Source organism: Pygocentrus nattereri, chromosome 11 (genome assembly GCF_015220715.1).
Source record: "Pygocentrus nattereri isolate fPygNat1 chromosome 11, fPygNat1.pri, whole genome shotgun sequence".
Lineage (NCBI taxonomy): Eukaryota > Metazoa > Chordata > Actinopteri > Characiformes > Serrasalmidae > Pygocentrus > Pygocentrus nattereri.
This window is the reverse complement of record NC_051221.1, coordinates 20086782-20112020: the sequence shown is the minus strand read 5'-3', so window position 1 is coordinate 20112020 and position 25239 is coordinate 20086782. Positions and strand designations below refer to the sequence as shown.

Genomic DNA, 25239 nt, shown 5'->3' with positions numbered 1-25239 from the left:
GACCTATCCCAAAGTCACAATGTCAAGGTTGCTCGCCACATCCAACAGAAATGGAGAATGCAAGACAGAGACAGACACAGCATGGAAAAACAGCTTCATCATGGTTCAATTGAATTTTTAGAACATTACTAACATCAGACTAGCGTTGGCTGGGTAGTGCTGAGACGTGTCTGATTTATTATATCATCTCTCATTACACCCTCATGATAATATAGTGACAGTATGACATACAGTTGGCACAAGGGCAATGAATACTCTACAGTGGGTAATGAGCTGTTCTAAACTAGACATAGCCTGGATGGTACAGTTATTTGTGCCAACTGTATGTCTTTAAAAGCACTACGTTAGTAAAAGCGGTTTCTTTGTACTGCAGAGACGATGCTTGACTATGTTTAGATGAAGTAAACTCACACCTACATATGTCTACTTCATATTTCCGAAGTATGACGACTTCAGTTTAGTAATCAGATGTTGTACCTTGTAATAATACACTATAGTAATTGTCTGTCATCTGTTTTAATAGCAACACTGTCAGAAAAAGGTCCTGTATGTTTTTATTCATAAAGGTACAATCAGTGTAGATGGTAATTTAAGGCCCAACTGTGCACCTTAAATGAGATATAAAAGGTACATTCACTTTTCCTAAGTATGTTTGTACTTTTTATAGCCTACTGTTAAAAAAAAAACAGGGTTTATGGAGTCACTGCAATTTTAAAAATATAATTTCAAAGGTATATGGAAAAGGTACTGAAGCTAATAAACATTTAAACAACAAAATTATTATTAATTGTCCTATATTGTACTCTGTAGTAAATTCAAGTATTACTGAAACTGAACACTTTTACTTCAGTACTTTCACTGTACTTGTTACATTTCTAATAGAAACAAAACTTCATTTTTTTCCCCACACAATATCATGTTACCACCAGAGTTAGGAGGGCGAAGGCTACAACAGGTTTCCTGCAGGTCCTGTGAAACCAGCCACTGCGCTCTTTTGGAACTAATGGTGAAAGGCTAACTGTGCTCTCTAGGACTCCTGGCCATGGATGGCTGTAGCATCACTAGGGATCAAACTTGCGATCTCCTGATGACAGTGCCAATGCTCTACTTTTATTTTTCATGAGCAACAGCTTCTTCCCTGAAGCTGTACGACTCTTAAATTCCAATTAGACAATCACTGCAATGGCACTTCATGTCCACTTATTTATTGCTGCTGTACTGAATCAGTGCCTCCACTATATCATCCCTACACATGTCACTTTATACATTACCAGCATTAAGATGTACACCTTCTACCTTGTACTCATACTGCTGTGGTCCATGCTGCTGTTATTTGTCCACCCCTTTATTTGCACCTTCTATTTATTGTTTATTACTTTGGGAGTTAACTGGACCGTGAGTACAATGTTTCGTTCCGCTTCATGTACCACATGTAATGTGAATGACAATAAAGCCTTATCTTATCTTATTCATTTTCACTACAACATTCATATGAATTCTATGAAGAGAAAACATTACTGGCCATATCTATGCTGATTTGTTACTGTGTTTTGAAAGACCAGTGCCGTTCATTATTTTCCACACCACACACTGCCATATCACACCACCAAAAAAAGAAACCTTTACATTTTTATATTTGAACATTTACTTTTTGCTTTTATTTACAGTCATAAGCAAAAGTCTTGGCACCCCTAGTAAAGTACATTTTGTTGATCTTTCATTTGAAAGGCATATTTAAGTTTGTTCCCTGAAAATATGAAATTTGACTGGGGTGTTCACACTTTTATATTCAAAACTGCTTTAACTGCTTTAAAAACTTTATAACTGCTTTAATGTAGATAATTTCTCACTTTTACTCATGTGTATTTTTGGCTCCACACTTGCATTTTTAATTAAGATTTTGACGCAATACCTATATTTCCACTTCAGCCCAAATTCTGCACTTTTTCCATGCCTGACTGTAACTGTGGCAATTAGAACAGCCCAGAGAAGAAGCTACTCCCAAACCACTGGAGACATGGTGTTTATTAAGACCAGGGGATGAAATATAAAAAGAAAGGGCTAACCGTTAGTCGTTTGCTAGCGTCCACCTCTATCATCCCTCGTAGAAGGTTCTGGCAGTCTGGTGGAATGAAGTGCGGCATGTGAAACACTCCCAGCTTCACTTTTTCTAACAAGTTCCGTAAATTATCGTCATCAAATGGCAGGGCTCCCTGGAGGAAAGAGCACAAATGAGAAACAGAGAAAAGTGAAATTTAGGCCAGTGAGAAGTATTTAGAGTGATATCAATTAGAGTGCAGGATGAAGAACGCACTCTTCGAAAAAAAAAAAAAAAGGGAAAATAGAGCAGAAGCAACTTTTTTCACAATTAGCTTTGCCTGGCACCCCTCTTGTCAACTGAGCAGTTCATCAGCCATGCTGACACTCTACAGACATCTGTCTTTGATGAATGGCTGCTCCGTGGCCAAGCCAGGCTCATATAACTGATGATCAGAAGACAGCCTAACTACAGGGGAGAGAAGCCGTCAAACAGAATCAAACAAATAGTTTTAACCAACTGGCCTGAGGGGCTAGGCTACGCATGCAGCTCCTGGCGTACTCTTTGCTTCACTGTTCTGCTCTGATAAAAACTGAGCAATTTCTTTGAAAAAAACAACTTTGGTAGAGGCTAAGGAATATGGAAATAATGGTAATAGCGAAATGATAAAATCTAATGAAAATACCAGAGATGGCATGCTGACTCCAGTCTGGAAGGATTTTCTTCATTTTGCAGAAAAGTACATTGCCAACAGAGTCTATCTGTACTATTTATTTAGGACTTTGAACACCTGTGCTTTCCAATAGTTACTACTACATTTACAGCACTGCTACAGCACATACAAACCTATAAAATAGAGAAGAGTTTTTTCTTTTTCCTTTTCTTTTTTCTACCAAAGTCAAAGTAAACATTCACCAATAATAGAAATGTATAAAAAACTGATGATAATGAACATCAACAATGTTTGGGAACAGAGGATACTAATTATTACAGATTTGCTAATTACATTTTTTGCCCCTTCTTGCTTGATACAAGACTTCAGCTGCTCAACAGTCTGTGGTCATCATTGTCTGATTGTCCCCTTCATGATGCACTATACATTTTCAATAGGAGACAGATCTGGACTGTAGGCAAGGCAAATCAAGCACACGCACTCTGTGTCAACAAAACCGTGCTGTTGTAGCATTTGCTGAACCATGATGTTCCCAGGAAAAGACGTCATGTTGATGGCACCACATGTCGCTTTCAAATTGCAATATATGCCTCTGTGTGAATGGTACCTTCACACATACGCTAGTCACTCATGCTATAGGCAATGATGCACCCCATAACATGACAGATTTTTGGCTTTTGTGTGGATGTTCCTTTTTGTCAATGGTACAGAGAACTCAATGTCTGTTTTTCCCAAAAAGCTGAAACATGGACTCATTTGACCACAGCACACATTTCTACTGTCTTTCAGACCATCTGAGATGAGCTTGGGCCCAGAGAACTCAGTGGTGTTTTTGCATGGAATTGATGTATGGCTTGCATAACAGAACTTGAAGTTGGATTTCTTGATGCAGCAACTGTGTTAAGTGCTAATTGTTTTTTCAAAGTAGTCCCGAACCGATGTGCCTGTAATTAACACAGGAGCATGACAATAATTTAGCAATAATTTCACAATATTATGTATGGTAGATGGTGAAAGATCTAAATTCTGTGCAGTCTTCCGTTAAGAAATTACCTTTCTAAACTGCTTGACAATACTTTCATTAGGTTTGGCACCAAAAAAGTGAGCCATGACTCATCTTTTCTTAAATGAGTCTTTGGTGGATGTTCCTAGTGTAACTTGAATATTCGATAAACTTTCCATTCAGATTGTGTCTCATCCAAACTTTTTTTAATGTGGTGCAGGCATCAAATTCAAAGTTTGTTTATATTCGCAAAGTACAATCAAATTGGTCAGCCAAAACGAAAAAGTCTGTTCTTTGTACTTTTGTTAGATAAAAAAAAAAAACATTCAAGAGAATTACCAAATCACAGATTTTTGGTCTTATTGCGTTTTACAAAATATCCCAGCTTTTCCAGAAATGGGGTTTGTAAATTTCATACAGGGTACTATAAGCCAATTCAGAGGGGTGGATTCAAGATACTCTTGTCATTAATTTGATGTTTTGAAGACTTGCAAATTGACTGACTTGTTCACCAAAAACTCAGACTTTAACCTGAACTTGTGATTTCTAAAGAATCGAGATTGTAGGCATGACAGACCTGCAATGATATGGACTCCTTACATCAAAAGTGTCAAATATATGCTACTATGTTTATTCTTATAAACATTATTCTTATGCTTATTTTATTTCAGATACTGATTGAGAGTGTAACAATGAGTCCCTCCATAAGCTGGAATCTCAACTGAGCATCAATAGACTTCACTATGTGCAAGAACTCCAATCTTTTTTTAGACAGTCTAAAAGCAGTACCTGCTGTGATGTGTTTGCTACATAAAACAGGCAGCCTACCAAAATCATTCAGTTATCATCTTCAGGTTCAGCCATGTTTTTATTCAACTGTTTAACAGAAATTTGGAATTTCTGTTCATGTGTAGCACTATTTTTGTGTATTCTACTGTTATAGTTATCCATGTCCCATAAAAAACATTAATCTCGATTAAAGAGCAGGATACTTAACATGCTAGCATTAAATAGGCTACATAACCATAACCGTAACTTTGTTCATGTTCAGGCACTAAATTTGCTGAAGATTGTATCCTGACTTGTTTGGGACTCCTATCTTTAGGACTTGGGACTTGACTTGAGACTTGCCTTTATTGACATGGAGCTTAATTCAGGACCAACCTGTCTTGACTTGGATCTTCATACAGGCCTAGACTGTCTTGACTTGGATCTTCATTCAGGACTAGACTGTCTTGACTTGGATCTTCATTCAGGACTAGACTGTCTTGACTTGGAACTTGACTTGAGACTTGCCTATACTAATATTGGACTTGTTCCTGGACTAACCTGTCTTGACTTGGTACTTGACTCAGGAGTAACTTGGCTTGACTTGGAACCTGACTCAGGACTAGCCTGTCTTGACTTGGGACTTGAGACTTGGTTGTTAATTGCAGGCCATGGAAATAACATTTCGTTTTTCTTATGAAAGTTTATTAACTAAGATATATTAAATGTGAAACTCATAAAAAGAACAAAAGGATGAGAGAGAGAAATCACATAATCAAAGCAAAGGGAAACTACAAACTGGCCAGCACTCACCACCAAGAGAGCAAACAGAATGACACCACAGCTCCATACGTCTGCTTTCCTCCCATCATATTTCTCTCCCTGAGAGAAAAGAGAAAGAGAAGCAAAATCAGAGGTTACGTCCAATATATGTATTCAACAACATATACATATAAAACATTATTAGTGAGTTTTGTCAGCACACACTCACCCGAATGACCTCTGGACAGGCGTAATGGGGTGACCTGTGGACAAAAAAGAGGAGAACATGAGCATGCACATAGTGTATACATGACAGTTTCTCATAAAACAGCTGTTAGTATGGGCTGGGTGGAGGAAGCACACTGCAGACAATCCAGAGACTAACAAATGTCCCGGTAATTCCTTTATTATGTGCTGCCATGCTTCCCGATCATTTATCTGTCGTGAATAATCCTCCTCTGCCGTGTGCTCCTGCTGTACTGATCAGATCCCTTCAAACTTGCGTGAACAAGAGGCTTTCGTTAGACACAATACTGTCAGATGCATTCAGGAGAAATAACGATAGCACACGAGCTGTCAAGGTTCACAATAACAAACGCACTGGCTGACATCCGCAACAACTTCACACGCTGCCACCATAAGCAATAGCTATGCTAATATGAGCATACTGTTTGAGAGAGATGTTCCTCATTACACAAATAGATTCAACATTGACTATAACTAGCCAGTAAGGCAAACAAATAAGGGAGGAAAAATCTCGAAGAACTAGAGAGGTTAATCTCTCAAGAGAAAATCTGTGTGTGCAAAGCCAGCAGACCCGTTTCACCCAGATCAGAAAAAGCTCCCACTTCATTTCTAATGACTAGAGACACCAAGACACTGCAATGCATATTAAGTTACCAAAACCAATTCAACTTGTAATTTTCCAACCTTGAAATATACGCCCTCATTATTACTCTTATTCTTTTTGTTGTGAAACTCAAAGATGTTGCCTTTGACATACCGCCACTGAAATTACCCTTTCGGCCATAATGGCTTTGATTAACAAGACATTTGTGGGACACGACAAATCGCAGCCTTGCTCAGCTCCTTCCTCTCAAGCAAGCAACTCTAAGATATTTAATATGGGACAGGGATATTAGGAGAGCAAAACTTTCTGTGAGATTTCTGGCGGATATGAGAGGGAATGCGAGATAAATAGAGGGCCATTAAAAGAATGAATGGGCTTTTTTGAGGGAACCCCCATGGGGAAGAGTGTCAGTGCATTAATCCTCTCCAAGCTATTCGCTAGAGCTCATTTCCTCTTTCATTTACACAGCAGCCATCATCAATGACAAAAACAACAAAAACAAAAATGAGAGGCAAAAGTTAGGGAACAATTTAAAGGGCCATAAAAGACTAAAAGGAGCGTTTTGAGTTTTGATTGACATGCCACTGCTAAGGTTTGGGTGTGTGTTGTTTTGTACTGTGAAAACAGAAATTGGCGGTTACTCTCAGTATTATTGACGAGGGTAGTGCTGTAGCTTTGCTGTCAAAACATATCTTCACATAGTGTTGAGTGAGTGAAAAGAAGACATCTCTATATTTGAGGTTTAAAGGTAGGCCTTGGTTACAAACTGAGAAGATAATTCCCTATCTGTACCCTAAGGAGCCATTAGTTAAGTACTGTCAATCAATCTCAAGGGCAGACAGAACACCTACGGCAAACCGTAGCTTTCAGACCCACCTGTAGTGCGGATGTCAGAGATGAATGTAGTTAATTAACAGCTGTCATCGTTGTTCCATCGTTGCTTCTCCCTAAACATGTGAGGTCTATCAAGAACCCCCAGCAGTGCTTTATTACGCATAGTGCAATGACATGATGATTACTTCACACACGTCAAAAGAGGGTCAAATGCAGAGACATCTTGGATTACTAACGTGAGACAAAGGACTCACAGGCAAAAAATGTGGCCATAAATGGCCATTTTAAGATATGACCTAACTTCAATGAACAGTATCAGCTTCTATATGTGGTTTATCATTTGTGTTCGCATCTCCCTGTTGATGTCTTCTGCTCTGTGTTGATGTGACGAGGATTTGCCAGCACTAACACCTCTGTGTTGATGTTGTGAGGTTTTGACATTAGTGCTATCACCTCTGTGTTGATGTCAAGGCTGTTTGTCATTAGTGTAACCATCTCTATGTTGATGCGATGAGGGTTTTCATTAGCATCTCTGTGTTTGATAGGGTTTGATATTGCTAGCATCTCTGTGTTTATGTGATCATTTTTCATTAGCACTACCATATGTGTTGACGCTTTGCAAGTTGGTCATTAGCCCTACAATTTCTGCTTTGATGTGATGACATTTTTCATTGGCACTAGCATCTCTGTGTTGATGCACTGAGAGTTTGTGATAGTGTTAGTGTTGATGTGATGAGGGTTTGCCATTTGCACTCCCATCTCTCTGTTGATGTAATGAGGGTCTGTGATAGCGCGAGTCTCTCTCTCTATGTGATGAGGGTTTGTCATTAGGGCTTGCATTTCTGTGTTGATGTACTGAGAGTTTGTGATCATGCTACAACCCCAATTCCAATGAAGTTGGGACATTGTGTAAAACATAAATAAAAACAGAATACAATGATTTGCAAATCCTTTTCAACCTATATTCAATTGAATGTTCAAACAGATACATTTTTATTAACAGATTAATTTTATTAAACAGATAAAATTATTATTGATAAATTGTATTATTTATCTTTATTGCTTTTTGCAAATATTCACTCGTTTTGAATTTGATGCCTGCAACACGTTCCAAAGAAGCTGGGACAGGGGCATGTTTACCACTGTGTTACATCACCTTTCCTTTTAACAACACTCAATAAGCGTTTGGGAACTGAGGACACTAATTGCTGAAGCTTTGTAGGTGGAATTCTTTCCCATTCTTGCTTGATGTACAACTTCAGTTGCTCAACAGTCCGGGGTGTCTGTTGTCGTATTTTGTGCTTCATAATGCGCCACACATTTTCAATGGGAGACAGGTCTGGACTGCAGGCAGGCCAGTCTAGTACCCGCTTTAGAAGGTGACTTGCCCCCTTCAGCACCCTTTGTTTTGGACAACGAGCAACCGCATGGCCCAGGGGGCGGGGCGAGAAACCACCCGCGCCTGGCCGCGCATAATCGGCGCAGCTGTAGCCGCTCACCTGGCTGAGGCGACGCCGTTAAAACAGCTCACGGAACCGCAGTCGGGTGAGTAGCTTTGAGCCATACTCCATGTGCGCGGACTGCTGTGGCGTCTCCCTTCTCCTCTCTGTGCTCAGACTGAGCCGTCGACCGGGAGCTCCACGAGCTGCTGCCGAACTCTGAACTCTGCCGCTGGGAATTCCCCTCCCGCCGCGCTCATCACGGGACTTCCCCGACAATGCGTCGGGTAAACGCAGCCTAGACATTTGTTTGTTGTTTCTCTGTGTGAACTCCAATAAACGACGCGGCTACGGGCCGCTAACGTACTTCTCTTCTGTGATCCATGGCTTGCCTCGGGCACTAACACACCCCCACACCATCAGAGATGCTGGCTTTTGAACTTTGCGCTGATAACAATCCGGACAGTCCTTTTCCTCTTTGGCCCGGAGGACACGACGTCCATGATTTCCAAAAACAACTTTAAATGTGGACTCGTCAGACCACAGGACACTTCCACTTTGCGTCTTTCCATCTCAGATGAGCTCGGGCCCAGAGAAGCCGGCGGTGTTTCTGGGTGGTGTTGATATATGGCTTTCGCTTTGCATGGCAGAGTTTTAACTTGCACTTGTAGATGGAGCGACGAACTGAGCTCACTGACAGTGGTTTTCTGAAGTGTTCCTGAGCCCATGTGGTAATATCCATTACAGAATGATGTCGGTTTTTAATGCAGTGGTGCCTGAGGGATCGAAGGTCACGGGCATTCAATGTTGGTTTTCTGCCTTGCCGCTTACTTGCAGAGATTTCTCCAGATTCTCTGAATCTTTTGATCTTATGGACTGTAGCTGATGAAATCCCGAAATCCCTAAATTCCTTGCAATTGCATATTGAGAAACGTTGTTCTTAAGCTGTTGGACTATTTGCTCACACAGTTGTTCACAAAGTGGTGAACCTCACCCCATCCTTGCTTGTGAACGACTGAGCCTTTCAGGGATGCTCCCTTTATACCCAATCAAGACACTCACCTGTTTCCAATGAACCTGTTCACCTGTGGAATGTTCCAAACACGTGTTTTTTGAGCATTCCACAACTTTCCCAGTCTTTTGTTGCCCCTGTCCCAACTTCTTTGGAACGTGTTGCAGGCATAAAATTCAAAATGAGTCAATATTTGCAAAAAAAAAGTTTGTTTGAACATTAAATATCTTTTGTAGTGTGTTCAATTGAAATATAGGTTGAAAAGGATTTGCAAATCATCTGTTTTTGTTTTACACAACATCCCAACTTCACTGGAATTGGGGTTGTAGTTCTGATGTAATAAGGATTTGTCATTTGCACTCGGAGTTCTGTGTTGTCATGATGAGGGTTTGTCATTAGCAATAGCATCTGTGTTGATGTAATGAGGGTCTGTGATAGTGAACGTCTCTCTGTGTGATGAGGGTTTATTATTAGTGCCATCATTTGTGTTGATATAGTAAGGGTTTGTCATTAGCACTGGCATCTGTGTTCATACAATGAAAGTTTGTCATTAGCGCTACCATTTTATGACTGTCTGTCTGTTATTAGCGCTCCCATGTCTGTGCTGATGTGACGAGGGCTCATCATTAGCACTAGCTAGTGTGATGAGGTCTAGTCAGTACCAGCATCAAATGTGTTGATGTGATGAGGCCGGTCAATTTCAACATCTTGGTGTTGATAAGACAGGGTTTGTTAGTGTTAGCATGTTTGTTGGTGTAATGCGAGTTGTCATTAGTGGTAGAATCTGTTAATGTTATTAACGCTAGTGCCTATGTGGATGGCAAGGGTTGGTCATTAGCAATAGCATGGAGCACTAGGATGAGGATTTGTCACTAGTGCCAGAATCTGTGTTGACGAGCAGTCTGTCTAAATCATTAGACATGATTGTAACTGTTAGATGATCATAATTCTTTAAGCTGCCTACCACCATTTTTCAGTCATTAGATTTCACAATTGCAACCCAACCAGGAAATATGCAGTAGGTGTGTTTGGTTAAGGCAAATAAGTGTAAATAAAAGCAAGTATTAACTGACACAATAATTTCAAAGCTATTTTTGGACAGCTAATTCTAACAGTTTTAAGGCATAGGAAAAATCTGCTAAGACTTCATGATTGTGACAGTCCTTGTGATGAGGGTTCATCATTAGCACCACCATCTCTGCGCTGATGTGGTGACGGTTGTCATTCTATATAGCATCTCTCTGTTCGTAAGATAAGTGCTAGCATCTCTGTGTTGATGTCAGGAGGCTTTATCATTAGTAATAGCATCACCCTGTTCATGTCATGAGTAAGGCTTTATCATTAGCGTTAGCACATCATTAGCCTTCCATATGACTAATCTAATGACATTAGCCTTATACTCCTTAACCGTAACAAGTCAGTGTCATGTAAGCAGGTTCAACAGCTCTAGACTTCCCCAAGACTAAAATATAAATTTAACAATAAACTTACTATAAAACTACACTCAGGTTTGATGATGCAAGTGCTGATTCATTCTGATCTCCATTGCTGAGTCATGATACCAGGGGCTGCAGTATGACACACATGCCCTGTTTACTTCTGCCTTATGAGGACCTGGGGCAGGTCAGATGATTGTAGAGCAGCAAGTAGAACACAAAGGTTTGGATGAAAGGTATGCTGGGTCAGGGCTTAACTCAAGGAACCTCTGAACTTCCAGACATTTCCAAAGGCTATAGAATGCCTGGAGCTTACAGTGTCCCTGTCTCTTTTCTCTGTGCTTGTATGGCATCAGTTTCTTCTTCTTTCATTTACTAAACTTAGAGCAATGAAAAGCATTCCCCAAACCTTTCTACAGTAAAATATGGCATAATGAGTGTTTACATCCTCATTTTTGCTGTTTATAAACAGACCCAGTGTCCATCACCTTTTTTCTTCTTAACAAGCAATTTATTTAGAGAATATCACTAAGAAAATCTCATGTCTCCAAAATATTAACTTTATTGGAGCAGAAACACAAACATTGGGTAATGCAATTTGAAAAAGTCCTTGCTTTTAAAAAATATTTAATAAGAAATTAATAAAGTTATGAGATTTTCTTTATGGCTGTGATTTTTATCCAGTCTAAAAAAAAAAAAAAAAAAAGCTGGACTTTGTCATGTTGTTTAATTTAAAAAGTGATGCTCATATGTGCGTTAACTCCAAATTCCACTCTAAACAGATGGGGCAATAAGGCTTCTGTCATTTTGTTGCATCATAAGTAGAAATGGTTTGTGGCACAGACAGAACTTTGAACGATGGTAACAGCAAAGGGAGATCAATTCAAGAAAGCATGGCCCACCGTCACAGTGAGCTAAGCAGAGGTAGCATTTTAAATCAATGATGCACAAACGAACTGAAGAGAAAGCACTGAAGTCCCAACACGCTTTCTACTACTGCTGGTAGTAGGAAAGTGCTTTGTACAAACTAGCCAAACTGGCTAATACCAGCCCATTAAAGGTACAACTGTGCTACATGTTGGAAAAAGGAACATTTAATGGAAGAGGCGATCATTTCTGTTGCATGGGGAGGATAACAATAGTACACAATGATGTGTTTATAAGTCTGTTTTAAGATGATTTAGGGATGATGTGAAGACTTAAAATCTGTAAAACAGTCATAAAATCTCAAACATGTCAGTACTGGCTCTTTTTTATATTGAGCACTGTGCCTGTAGTGTTGGCTTTCAAACAGAGATACACAGGTATTCATGAGTGCCAACCCTGAACCAAAACCACCGTTTCCTCTGCAGAGCCCTTCAAAAACGAACGAGATGAGAGGGGGAGAAGGAGCTAGTGTGTGTGTGCAGGATCTAAAGCAGCTGTCTCTCTCCCTCCTCATACACTGCTGACCTCATTAGAGCAAACCTATGGGGAGGAGGAGAGGCCATGCTGCTTTCATAACAGCTAATTTCATTTAAAGGTCCACTTCCGCTCCTGAGCCAGCAATGCCTCCACCTCACCACGGCCCTCAGCTCACAGCAAGTAATGAGAGAGGTGGCTCACTTTCTGTCAATTTCATTGCACAAGAGAGCGCGAGAATGTGAGAGAGAGCAGGAAATAAGAGAAGAGGGGAGAATGTGCATAAGCATGCAATCTATAATAAAGCATGCGTACGGCACGTTTCAGCTATTAACAAGGAAAAATGACTTTTGATATATTGACTAATAAGCGAAAAATTTTATTAATAAAGATTTTGTGTTTGCCGGATACATATAATCACTAAGAACACCCATAAATGACTTGGTGCTCACTTGGAAAAAGTCAGCCACAGCTGCTCTGTTATATGGAGCACCGGTCAGTTATACATACCCACAGCTGGTCTCCAAGAGGCTGTCCCCCACCTGCAGAGAGGCCATGCCAAAGTCTGCTATCCTAATGTTGTTCTTTTCATCTAGCAGCAGGTTCTCAGGCTTCAGGTCCCTGTGACTGTGTGGGGAAAAAAGAAAAGTGAAATCAACCTATGGTGGATATAACTGACACAAAATTCTTTTAAAAAAAGAAAAATCTGTATAACCGACGCATCCATGCCCAGAAATGCGTTCTTTCATAGCAACTGTATACTGAAAGAAAATCCCAGGTTTGAAAAACACCATTTGTGAACAACTGACAAACATGATATATGCAAAGACTTTAACAATTACACAGCTCTTTGAAATTATTTTAACTTAATGTCAAATCCACTTGCATAAATTTACAGGCTAAGTGAGAGCCCCCGTGTGGATATAGCATTCAAGTTTTTTGATGATGTTTATGCTAAGCCTGTCAAAATTGTCTTGAAGCTATTTGGCAACTGGAGGCCATATGTATAAAGTATGTGCAAAGATTCAGCATGCGATTTAAACTTGATTTACACCAGTTGCTAAGAAACACATGTCTGCATGTCATAGCACTGAAGAGTTTGGAGCTGGAGCTGTACATACAGGATATATTATATGAAAGCTCCATCCCTGGTTTTGATTGACTGGAAACTGCCAAATATGTAGTGTGGAGACTCCAATATTTTTGGATAATTATAAAAATTTGTCATCTTGTGATTCCTCTGAATATATATATATATATATATATATATATATATATATATATATATATATATATATATATATATATATATATATATATATATATATATATATTAATATAATCCTAAATTCAAACTGTCAAACAGAGTAGTGCACTACAATTTCTATACTGATTTAGTTTGGAATTTTGCCAACATTCCAACCCTTGTACAACTTTGCAACATAATCTTTAAACAGAGGACATTTATGAGAGGAGCATAGCTAGGTCGATTATTAAGAGTCTCAAGAACATTTTCTCATATTTACACTGTTCTAAAATGTTCTGTGTTCAACTTTAATGAACTTGGGCTGTCAGTTCTTATTCTGGCACAGTAGAAGGCCAACAGTACAATGTTGATGTGGGGAATGTAGGGGAACACTGGGTCAGTGTGCAATGGCATTTACAGGATAGATGTCTGTGTTAGCATACACAGTACAGAAAAAAGTGATGACCACATCTTTTCAAAAGGGCAGGTTCATACAAAATAAGATAAAAAACGTTAGTTCATAGAATTAGCATTGTAGCTGCGGGGCTGTCAATGACTACCGACTGCCTTTTAAAACTCGTTTTCTCTCTCTTGCTCTCCTGGGCACTAGCCGTCCGGCTGGCACAGCGGGGAAGGATGACAGATGCCTGCTGTTCCAGTGCCTGATGTTAAGAGCCCAGATGACCGCAGACAGCGCAGATGAGCTGCTTTACATAATAATGCTTCCCTCCTGCCTCCCACATCACTCCCAGCTCCATGCTAATTCAGAGGTGTCTCAGCGCAGCTAAAAAGCAGAAAGGAATGGACAGAGGTGCTGTTTATAGAGAGAACAAAACTGTGGAGGTCAACATGTACATGGACCACCCTCTCACAAAGATCAAACAGCCAGATATCTGGATTACCTGCACAGATTTCATTTAATTCTGAAGGACATTATGATCGGATGACTTTAGTGCAGCTATTAGAACTCAGGTTTAGATAAAGGATACACTGGGTTAAGGATGACCTCAAGAAACCTTTAACATCTAGGCTTTGACCTGCTCCTGAGGGCCAACTAGCCTGTACAGTTTAAATCACCTGCCCCAGCACACCTAGAGAAACATATAAAGAGTGTGATAACTGACCTGTCCATGCTTTGCTCACAACTGTGTTCCTCCATAGCAAATGTTGTGAAGTTAGACAAGCTTTAGGGCTTTTCACACAACTCAGTTCTGTTAAAAGTGAAAGTAAAAGGCAAGCTGATGGAATTGACCTCTCATTTATTACTGTGTTCACAAAGTAAGTCAACTTTAAAGTGGACTCACTTCTCTTTCTGGTCCTCTTCAGTACTAATGAGATTTCAGACCACTTCCTTCAGACCATTTTACTGTTGAAGTAAATCTTAGCATTTCATCAAAAAGATGATTCCTCCTAAATGGTAGAGCAAGTATCAAACTGAATGCCCTCTCTAACAGTCAAGACAACCTTACACTGATGCTTTTGGAAAACATCGCCATGAAAGGCTGAGCCAAGTTTGAAACGGTAGTAAAATCACTAACATGTGGACACTCATGGCATCATACCTATGGTAAAGCCTCTTAGAGCAAAATACAAAGCAGACTGGGGCCATGTTTCTTTTCACAATACATAAATCAATTGGACCACAAAAAACACTAAAAAAAAAAAAATGATGTACTAAGACCATCTTAGATATTTGGTTCATTTGTTGGTCTGCTAAATTTGCCTCAAATCATTTGCTATGTTCACACATGTAACATCAAAACAAAAGAAGTGCAAAGTAAGAACACCAATCAGGGCACAGCGGTCACTTTGTTCTGAGCTTGTTTTGACCTGATGGTCATACCAACCCAGTGCAGCACACGGTTCAATGTCAGTGCAGCAGCGTAAAATTTTGGGAGCACATACGTAAATCTACCTAAATGATGGAACTAACCTAACTTTGTGTAAACAGAGCACAATATAGAAATATGTACACATATGCAGTCGTGACTGACGTCTGTCTTTTTTCTGAATTCATACAAACACTTTCATTTTATAGTAAATTAGTTTTGGTTAGATTATGTTTATGATCAGAGACCTACAGATCAATACAGTAAAGGAAAACTTTGTGAACCTGAGTTTAAAGCAAGTTTTTATTCAACTTGTAACTAATTTACAAAGTAATCTTAAACTGAAACTTCGCTTGTTTTTAAAAGTGATTTTAGAGCCACTCGGTTCTCCCTGATGGAAACTGTTTACCTTCAGTATTTTGTGGTAATGATAATTTTAACAGACGTCAGCGTCACTAATTAATGACTTTCTATTAAAAGACTGGTTTACAAAGAGAGAGGATTTTTCACCTAAAATGGGTTCATGAATTGAGTCTTGTTACAAAAATGATAACAGGACATCAGAGTCAAAATTAATCTTTTATTACTTTTACTTTCGATACCTAAGTACATTTGAAGCCAAATACTTTTGTACTTTTACTCAAGTTGAGGTCTAGAGTAAGGACTTCTACTTTTACTGGAGTAATATTTTACCATGGGTATCTCTACTTTAACTCCAGTACATGATTTGTGTACTTCGACCACCTCGGTCTGAGACTACTTAAAACACTGATAAGTGTGAAAATGCCCTAAAAGTGCAACATTACTGAGCTTGATTGTGCTGTTGTAGCTGAAAATAAATCCTAGAGGAAACACTGGAAAATGAATACATTCTGGACAGTATGTTCAGTATTTAGCCAAGTTGTCCGTACAACTCTGAGCACAATAATGCACTGCAACCTTTTATGTATTAACCTTCCTTCTTTTATGCATTAATCATACACAATGGAGAAAGTTCTGCACAGTAAAGTACAGCCTAAGCATCCATCCATCCATCCAGCTTCTAAGCCGCTTCTCCGTCAGGGTCGCGGGGGGTGCTGGAGCCTATCCCAGCAGTCTTCGGGCGGAAGGCAGGATACACCCTGGACAGGTCGCCAGTCCATCGCAGGGCACACAGCCTAAGCAGTGTTTACTTTATCAGATGAAGGCAGTTCGACGTTGATGACGTTAGTGCAGCAAGTAGAACACAGAGGTTTGAATACAAGGTATACTGGGTCAGGGCTGAACTCCAGAGACCTTTGAACTAGACTAGACTTTGAACTAGACTTTTCAAAAGGTAAAGACTACAGAACGCCTGAAGCTTACAGAGTCCTAGTGTGTCTTTATCCTCTGTATGTGTGGTCCATGTATCAGCACAGCAGTTCATGGGAACAGTGATCTTCCTCCTTCCTTTCAAGGAATGCCCATAAAGCTTTTCATACCAAAGTACAACCTAATTCACAAGAGAGATAGACTGACAAGCGCTAAGACCGATCAGGTGGACAAGGATCACATATTCAGATCCACCTGGCTAATAACAAAGAAAAGCAAACCTCCCCGGAACCCAATCAATCCAAAAAATGACTATATACTCAAATCTATCAAAGAAGACAACAAGTGAATTAATAAACACAGAACCCACCCCCACATTTATAGACTTAACTCCCTGACAAAGCCTGCCATTAAGCCATGGGAAAGCGCTATTTAATCCTGTTGTAAGATAAAATAGACTAATTGCAGTTGTGTGCTTTATTAACTGCCAGGCCCATGACATCCAAAACGACTGTTTGGGGGGAAAAAAAAACTGCCAAAGTAATATTGCCCAACCTCTGTAATCTCTCTGCCTGCGCATGCTGATATCCCTGACTGTAGATTTATCGTTCTGCTGGTTGATAATCAAGCCTCACCAAGGCTTCATCTAAATGCCTCCATCCTCTGCTGCTAATCATGAAAGCACCAGTGGGGAGCATACATAAGCATAAAGAATATGCTAGTGCAGCCTTAGTCACAAACAGAATCTGCAGCTTTCTGATGCTATCAGGTATCATGTTAGACACTGGGGGCCTAAAATCACAGCAGCTTTCTCTCTGTATGATATGAGATTTTAAAATGCAGTTGCCAACCCTGTGATCATTCATTTACTTTATGTGAAGATGCCTTGTGAGATAGAACACACTGCATGTCGTAATACAAATATTTGCATCTTTTTTGGTTATCAAACTAGTGACACTGGCTGTACTGGTGGTGACATTAGTATAGGTGATGTCTAACCCAACTTGATATCAAAACTGACATTTTTCATATGTGCAATAATAACAATAGTGTGTGCAATAACTCAGAGGGAAACTAACTTAATTTAAATAATTTAAATAATTGTAACTGCTTTATACCTGATGTTTCATATTACTATCACAATCACCGCCACCTTACTATATTCTTAAGTACTTAAATCTGATGTAGATACTGTAAATTCTCTATATTGTCTTAAATTATTAGTAAAGTGTTTATTTTTACATAAATGGCTGCAACTGTAACAACTGCAATTTCCCCCTGGGATCAATAAAGGAATCTGAATCTGAATTTATCTTGTTAGCTCTTGTCCCTGGTCATATTAAGCATGATTCATTGTATCAAACCATTAAAACAAATAACTCTTGTTTACTCGTAATCTTTGAATAAACTGTAGTGACTTTTACTTGCTTTGAAATCATCTTTTGAGTTTTCATTACATCACCTTGAAACAGTGGAAGAGGAAAAGTAATATTAACCAATATATCCAAAATGTTTAACCTCCCTTTACCACCACCTCCACCACCTATTGTTGTCATCACTTTTATTTAAATAGCTCCTTTCGCATGCTCAAGCACTCTTTACAATTATAGAACAGGAATATGTCAGGCACTAGTAGACCTTACATTCAAAGACAAAAGAAACATTGATAGCACAGTGAAAACAAATGTAATTTAAATAAGGATAATAAGGAGCAAATCAAACGTCATTGACCGAACTGCTAATCTAGCTGTAGACCCTCCCGCATGCCATGTTTCACTTGGAAATATGTCAAAGTGTGGAAGGAAAATGCACTATGACTTCCAATTCATGTTGACTTTAATGCTATAAACATGTATGACTGTCACGATTGGCCCCTCCCAGTCTTCCATGTGCTTGTGTTTACCTCCCAGTCTTGTCCATGTGCTATTTGTTTTGATTCCGTCCCGGTCCTGCCCCCTTGTTTCCAGACCCCGCCCTTGACTGTTTCCACCTGTGTTTACCACCTGTATCTTGTGAACCCTCATTATCCCTGTTGTATTTAAGCCCTGTTTTCCTTAGTCTAGTGCTGGTCTTTGTTTAATTTGTATATATTGTTTCCATTGTGTTTGATGTGTTGTATGGTGTTTGATCTTCCATCCCTGTTGTTTGTTTAACCTGTTTTCATTTTCATTATGTCTGTCTCTCCTGCTCTCCGTGTTGGCTCTCTGACCCTGAACCGTCTCAACCCTGAATATGGATTTGTCCTTAATAAATCTCGCTTTTCTCCGCATATGTGTCCGTCTCATCATTGCTCCCCACTGTTACAATGACCTAAAAATCATCGCTGTCATAAAAAAGTATGTTTTTTTTTTGCCTTTAATTTTTACATATTTTAATTGCAGCAGCTGCCCTTTACATGGTCTAATCCTTCACGATGAATGGTCCAATAGAAATGCTTCAAAACTGCTTGGAATAAAATCTCAGTAAATTAACTTACACTAAACGTTAATGTTTTTGCCATCTCCTGTCAAGCTGCCCTTCTTGAGATATTGTTTTGACTTGGACAGCAACAAAAAACAAGCTCCTAAAAATCTGAACATTTGATTTCATTTAATTAAATCATACGCATTCATTTAAGCTCAGGCACTACTGGCAGGCAGACAGACAGACAAACAAACAACCACCTACACAAGCACACAGACACAAAAAACCTTAAACACTACCTTCTGAAAATAAGAAACTAAAAATGCATGATAATGTCTTAATGAAGGTCTTTGCAACTTCTGTTGTTATAAAACTGCAATTGACGTTGGCTGTAACTACAATGCAGAAGACACCGAACAGCCACTTTGCTAGGTACACCTACACCTTAGGTACACCTAAGTTTCATTTACCATAGATGTGAACTATGCAGTTCAAGAATTCCAGACTGTAGTCTCTCTGCATACTTTGTTAGCCCCCTTTTTACACTGTTCTTCAGCGGTCAAGGATCCCCACAGGACCACCACAGGATGCTGTTGGCTGGATGTTTTTGGATGGTGGACTATTCTCAGTCCACCAGTGACACTAAAGTGTTTAAAAACTGTTCCTGATCCGTTCAACCCAGCACGGCACACTAATGTATCACCACCACGTCTGTGTCACTGCAATGCTGAGAATGATCCATCACCTAAATAATACCTGCTCTGTAGTGGTTCTGTCGGGGTCCTGACCACTGAAGAACAGGGTGAAAGAGGGACAACAAACTGTGCAGAAACAGATGGACTACAGTCTGTAATTTGAAGTACTAGAAAGTGCACCTATATGGTAAGTGGAGCCGATAAAATGGACAGTAAGTATAGATAGAAGAAGGTGTACTAAATGAAGTGGCTGGTTAGTGTACATTACATACATCACATAAATATGCATGTTTTCACTTTTTAATACATTAAGCATCTGTTTAACATCATCACCAGAACTCTTTACCCTTTTACTCCTGCTATTTAATGAATATGTCTCACCATGAACAACTGCAGAGTCAGAAGTAGGTAAGGTGAAGTGTTCATGCTAGCATTAAAGACAAAGCCTAGCTCTCCTCCTCTCCTCTCCATTTCCCCTCATTTTCCTCTCCAACTCTTAAGGGCCCATTGACCCAATTACAGGCCGAATGAGCCTCCCAAAATACTCCATTATTTTAATGCAGAGAGACAACAGCTAGTGCATGGGATTGTGCATGGGCCTGCTAATGGTGTGCTGCTCTTGCTTCACTGCAGTCTAACTACTAAAAAGACAGCTTTTTAGTTTCCTTGTTCTCTATTTTTTCTCCTTGTTTGAGGGTGTCTCTATGTTCTCCGTATGCTAGCTATCGTCCTCAGTTAAGTTCTTGCCTTCTATTAACAGATACGCAAACTTTTAAGTTTAAAGTCACTTTTGGAAAACAGACTCACCTGCATGCACAGACAGAAACAACAAAGACATAGGGAGAAAAAATGAGTAGCGATAGACAGCTTACTCAAAATCACAGAGTAATCACAAGCACTATGAAAATAAAACTATTACATGCTGACATAACTTCTTCGCTCCTAATGCCAATTCTGATATCTGAATCTACGTACTGTTCAAATACCAATGCTATGTAAAGGAACATGTGTTTAGTGATGCAAAGTACATGAACATAAATCCAGTTTTCAGTCCATGGTTTTATAACCACTGACCGTTAATTCAGCTGTTGATGAAACTAATTGGCCACCTAGTGTCACGTCTACCAGGGAATATAAAATCGAGGGCTGGAAACAAGATTCAAAGGTACACGAACAAGAAAAGATTTAGAGACCACCAGTATGGGGAATTTCTTTTACTCAATTTAAAAGCAAGATGCCTCTTTGCCTTGTGTGCAAAGAAACCACAACTATTTGAAGAAAACAGTTTCTCTGTGTATAATGACAATATATAAAAGTGTGAAGCTAAATTGAGTTGCTAGCTAGCTGTTTTGTCTTTTACAAACATTACACAAGACAAATATGTCTGGACGCCCTTGTTCTAAACAGCTTAATTAAGACTCAATAGACAAAACAAGTACCAGTGTCACACTGAAGCAAGTCTTTTGCCTTATATCATGGGCCTGAAACTCAATAACAAGGACCAAAAATGCAAAAGAATGCAGACCTGGGTGCTTTTTTAGTGGCTGTACTGTGAGTCAGTGCTGTGAGTGCTGCTCGTGAACTAAGAGGATGGGGTAATGCGCAGAGTTTCATGGCTCATTCATCAGTGGAGCGGGTAGGAGTGGAGTGAGTCAGAGGCAGCTTCTAAAGCCCTGTTCCAGCCTGCTGCAATCTGCGCTCTGATGCCTGCTCGCTGCAAGCCGTTCCATGTGACGAACGGTCTTTATCTCGCCCCCACATGTGCCTTAGGACTCCAATCACTGGCGGGCCATGTGAGAGAAGAGGGTCTTTCAGTGCAGGAGCTGCCATAATTACTACGTAAGTAGGGGGCGCAGCAGCACATGCTCATATAGTAGCTCATTGATCATTTCCTGTGAGCTGAATGGCCACTGGTGGGCGGGAATAAAGGAGGAGAGCAGAGCGCTGTGGAGCCTGTGTCACTGCCGCTCTCATTGAGCGAGCGAAATGGGTCTCGCCTCCATACCGCCCCACCAATCGATATCAACACATCTCTATTACCACAGCCCCTCTGCACACACCACCTGCCCAGCTCAGATGCTCAGAAAAGGACAGGTTCACTTTCAGCCATCAGAGCAGGTCTCTGATTTCCATCATTTTTAGTTGAAAGTTGTAGCTGAAAGGCCTGAGAAAATGGATAAAATTAACATTTACTCTGCTGTGCATAAAGCCTCACCGTACAGACTCGATTTAGAACTATTTAGACTCTGATACTGTCTACCTGCATCACACTCAAGACCATGGTTATTATAGTTAACTAAAACTATTACTAAAACAAAAACTAACAGTGAAAAAATGGGCTCGTTAACTGTAATAAAGATAACATTTTTCAAAAAGTTCATTCAAAAAGAAAATAAAAACAATAATAAAACTATTATATATACACCTTTAAGAATAATTTAAAAATTTGAAAACTAAAGTAACCCTGGTCATGAAAGGCTCCTAATGGTAGCCTTTGGTTTTCATTGACTGAACTTCCTATTTTCACTGTGATACGTTTCTAACAGAAGTAACTGATTTTTATAGATCTGTTCTCATTGTTTACTCTGATAGGCCTCTAACAGTAGTCATCAGTTATTATTATTATTCATTCATTCATCTTCAAAGCTATTTATCCCCCTGGATTGCAGGAGTGCTGCAGGCTATCCCTGTTGTCACTAGGTGGAAGGCAGGAAACACCCTGGCAGGTTGCTAGTCCATCACAGACATACGCTTTCACACACACACACACACACACACACACACACACACACACACACACACACACACACACACACACAGACATACACAGACATACACAGACACACACAGACACACACAGACACACACACATACCTAGGGGCAATTTACTATCTCCAACTGCATGTCTTTGTGTCTGCGTGGGTTTCCTCTCACAGTCCAGAGTGAACATGCCAACTCCACACAGAAAGGACTTTGGTTGCCCGGCTGGGAATTTGAACCCAGTCCCTTCTTGCTTTGAGGTGACAGCCCAAGCACATTCATTTTCTTTATGTCATATACACTATTATATGTTCTTTGTCAGTTTTTTTTCCATATTGCTCTTGCTGTGTAATTGTTTTGCTATCCAGTGTCAATCAAAGGAGGATTGGTTTGCTTTTTGACTCTTGGTTCCTCTCAAGCTTTCTTCTTCTTGCTCTTAGGGAGTTTTTCCTTGCTACTGTTGCCCTTGGCAAAACTTACCTGGAGCTTGGTCATGGATTTTCTGTAAAGCTTCTGAATGAGCCCAACAAAGTTTTGGGTCTCAGACCAGGTTCAGCCCCATTTTTCACATGCGACACTGCTTGTTTTCTAACCCCCCCCCCTCTATTTTCTTTTGTACCATTGCACTCTCTCTTTCTCTTTCTCATACTTTATCTCTCTCACTCCTGCACACATATGCACAACTGCTCTCTCTCTTGTGCTTCCTCTCGAAACTCTAGTTTAGAGCTGTGCTGGGAACAGCTCCAGAGTTTGAGGAGTGGGTGAACAAAACTGCGGATGATGAGAGGGATGTGTTGGGTTGATGGAAAGGTCACAGTGGATCTTTCTCCTTGCATGTTAAGTTTGTCTGAAGTGTGTTAAGCAAATTTGCAACTAGCAGCAGGACTAACAGTTGATCAGAGGAAGCTGGATGTTCTCTGCCAGGTATGATCAGCAATTCCACAAAAATACAAAGCACTGAAAAACCATCTGTGACAGTCTATTTCTGTTAGTGCGCGGGAGCAGGTTCAGGTTAGGTACCATCAGAACCAGAGTGCATTGGGTCTAAAAATGTGGGTACAAGTTAAGTTTGGGATTTATTTCATACTTCAACAGACCTCTAGCATGAATACTGATACTGATATATGTAAATGAGCTCTGTTTTACACAGAACATCAAAACAGCACAATTTCTATGACGTGTAAATATGAAACACATAGTAAGTTGCAATCTTAATGTGCTATAAAGGACAATGCCAACCTTTTCTGCTCATCTCTAACAGTCTTTCTCTCTATCAGTCCCACCCTCCTTGTCTTTGGAGTTTACTAGAAGAGAATGTAGTAAAACTAACAGTAAGAGAATACAGAGACTGAATTCTTCACATGCCTCAAGGTTTTCAGTTCTGCACACAGTCTCCCTCTCTCGTATCTCTCTCTAGCAGAGAGAGGCAGTAGGAAGTGATAGCTGGTTGAGGGGACAGACAGCCAGTCTTCAGCTGTTAAACTGTCTATGCAGAGAACACGCGGCCTGTATAAACATGTCTGTCACTCTGTCCGTCCGTCACAATAACACCACTAAACCATCCGTCACAATAGCGCTAGAAGACCATCAGCACCCACATACAGCTGCTGCTGTTCAGGGGCACTGTGGGGGAGCTGAACCACAACATGTGATATGTGTCTAAGAGTGGGAGAAAGGAGTGGTTGAGGGAGAGAGGGAGAAAGGGAGAGAGAGAGAGAGAGAGAGAGAGAGAGAGAGAGAGAGAGAGAGAAGGAAGAGGTGACATAAAGGAAAAGCGAGAGAAGGGGAAAAGAGACAGACAAAGTGACAGAAGGGAGAAAGACTGAGAGACAGAAGTGACATGAGAGAGAGAAAGAGACAGACACACAAAGAGAAGGTGAAAGAGAGGAGAAAAAGTGAAGCGTGAGAGAGGAGAAGAGAAGAAATTACAAAAAATGGGGAGAGAAAGAGAAATAATGGCAGAGGAGAGAGAAAGACAGACAGAAAGTGACAGAGAAAGTGACAGAGAAGAGAGAGAAAAAGACAGACACATAGAAAGAGGGTGAGAGGGAGGAGAAAAAGTAACAGAGGAAAAAGAGAGAAAAAGAGAGGAGAAAGAGAAATTTACAGAGAAAAGAAGAGAAAGTGAGATAGGAGAAAAAGAAAAGTTGACAGAGGAAAAAAGGAAAGAGAGAAAGAGAGAAAGATAAAGAGGGGAAAGAAAAAAGAGATTAGGAAGAGGAGAGAGGGAGGTAAAAAGTGTGAGAGTGAAGGGGAAATGAATGGAGAAATACAGAGAGGCAAAGAGAGAAAGAGAGACAAGGCAGGAAAAAAAAGATCAAGTGAGATGGAGAGGAAGTAAAATAGACAGAGGAGAAAGAGAAATAGAAAGAAAGAAAGGAAAATAAGAGAGGGGAGAGAGAGAGAACAAAATAACAAAAGGCTAGAAAGAGAGGCAGAAAGCTAGAAAGACAGATGGACAGAGTGACAGAATGCCCTCCCTGCTGGTCATCTGCACAGGATCAGAATTGACGAAGCCCACACTTGCGCACAGTCACCCGAGAACAAAGACTGCAGCCAGAGAAATACATACACATAAAACTACCACAACATGTCTTATACACCTCTCTGTCCCTCTGTCTGTTTCCCTCTCTTACTCTCTCTCTCTCTCCGAGTCCATCCTTTTGTCCTTCTCCTCTCTGGTCTCTGGCAATGGTAAAGTAGAGTCTAATGCAGTGAAGTCCACTAATGATCAGCAGTGTCCTCTAGGGGCTCGTCACCACTGTGTGATGGGAGAGTCTTAGCTTTAGCTGAGAGGCAA

The 25239-nt window shown here is 40.1% G+C and overlaps 1 protein-coding gene across 10 annotated transcripts in view; it reads right to left on the bottom strand.

Moving 5' to 3' along the window:
* Positions 1-25239, bottom strand: part of brsk2a (BR serine/threonine kinase 2a) — a 258655-nt gene that overhangs the window by 37983 nt on the left and 195433 nt on the right. For all 10 annotated transcript variants that reach the window (XM_037542512.1, XM_037542515.1, XM_037542517.1 and 7 more), the window contains exons 5-8: positions 12727-12843; positions 5474-5507; positions 5296-5364; positions 2067-2213 (exon numbers count right to left, since the gene is read on the bottom strand). In XM_037542512.1, the coding sequence (XP_037398409.1) occupies positions 2067-2213; positions 5296-5364; positions 5474-5507; positions 12727-12843 (367 nt within the window). The remainder of the gene's footprint in view (positions 1-2066; positions 2214-5295; positions 5365-5473; positions 5508-12726; positions 12844-25239) is intronic.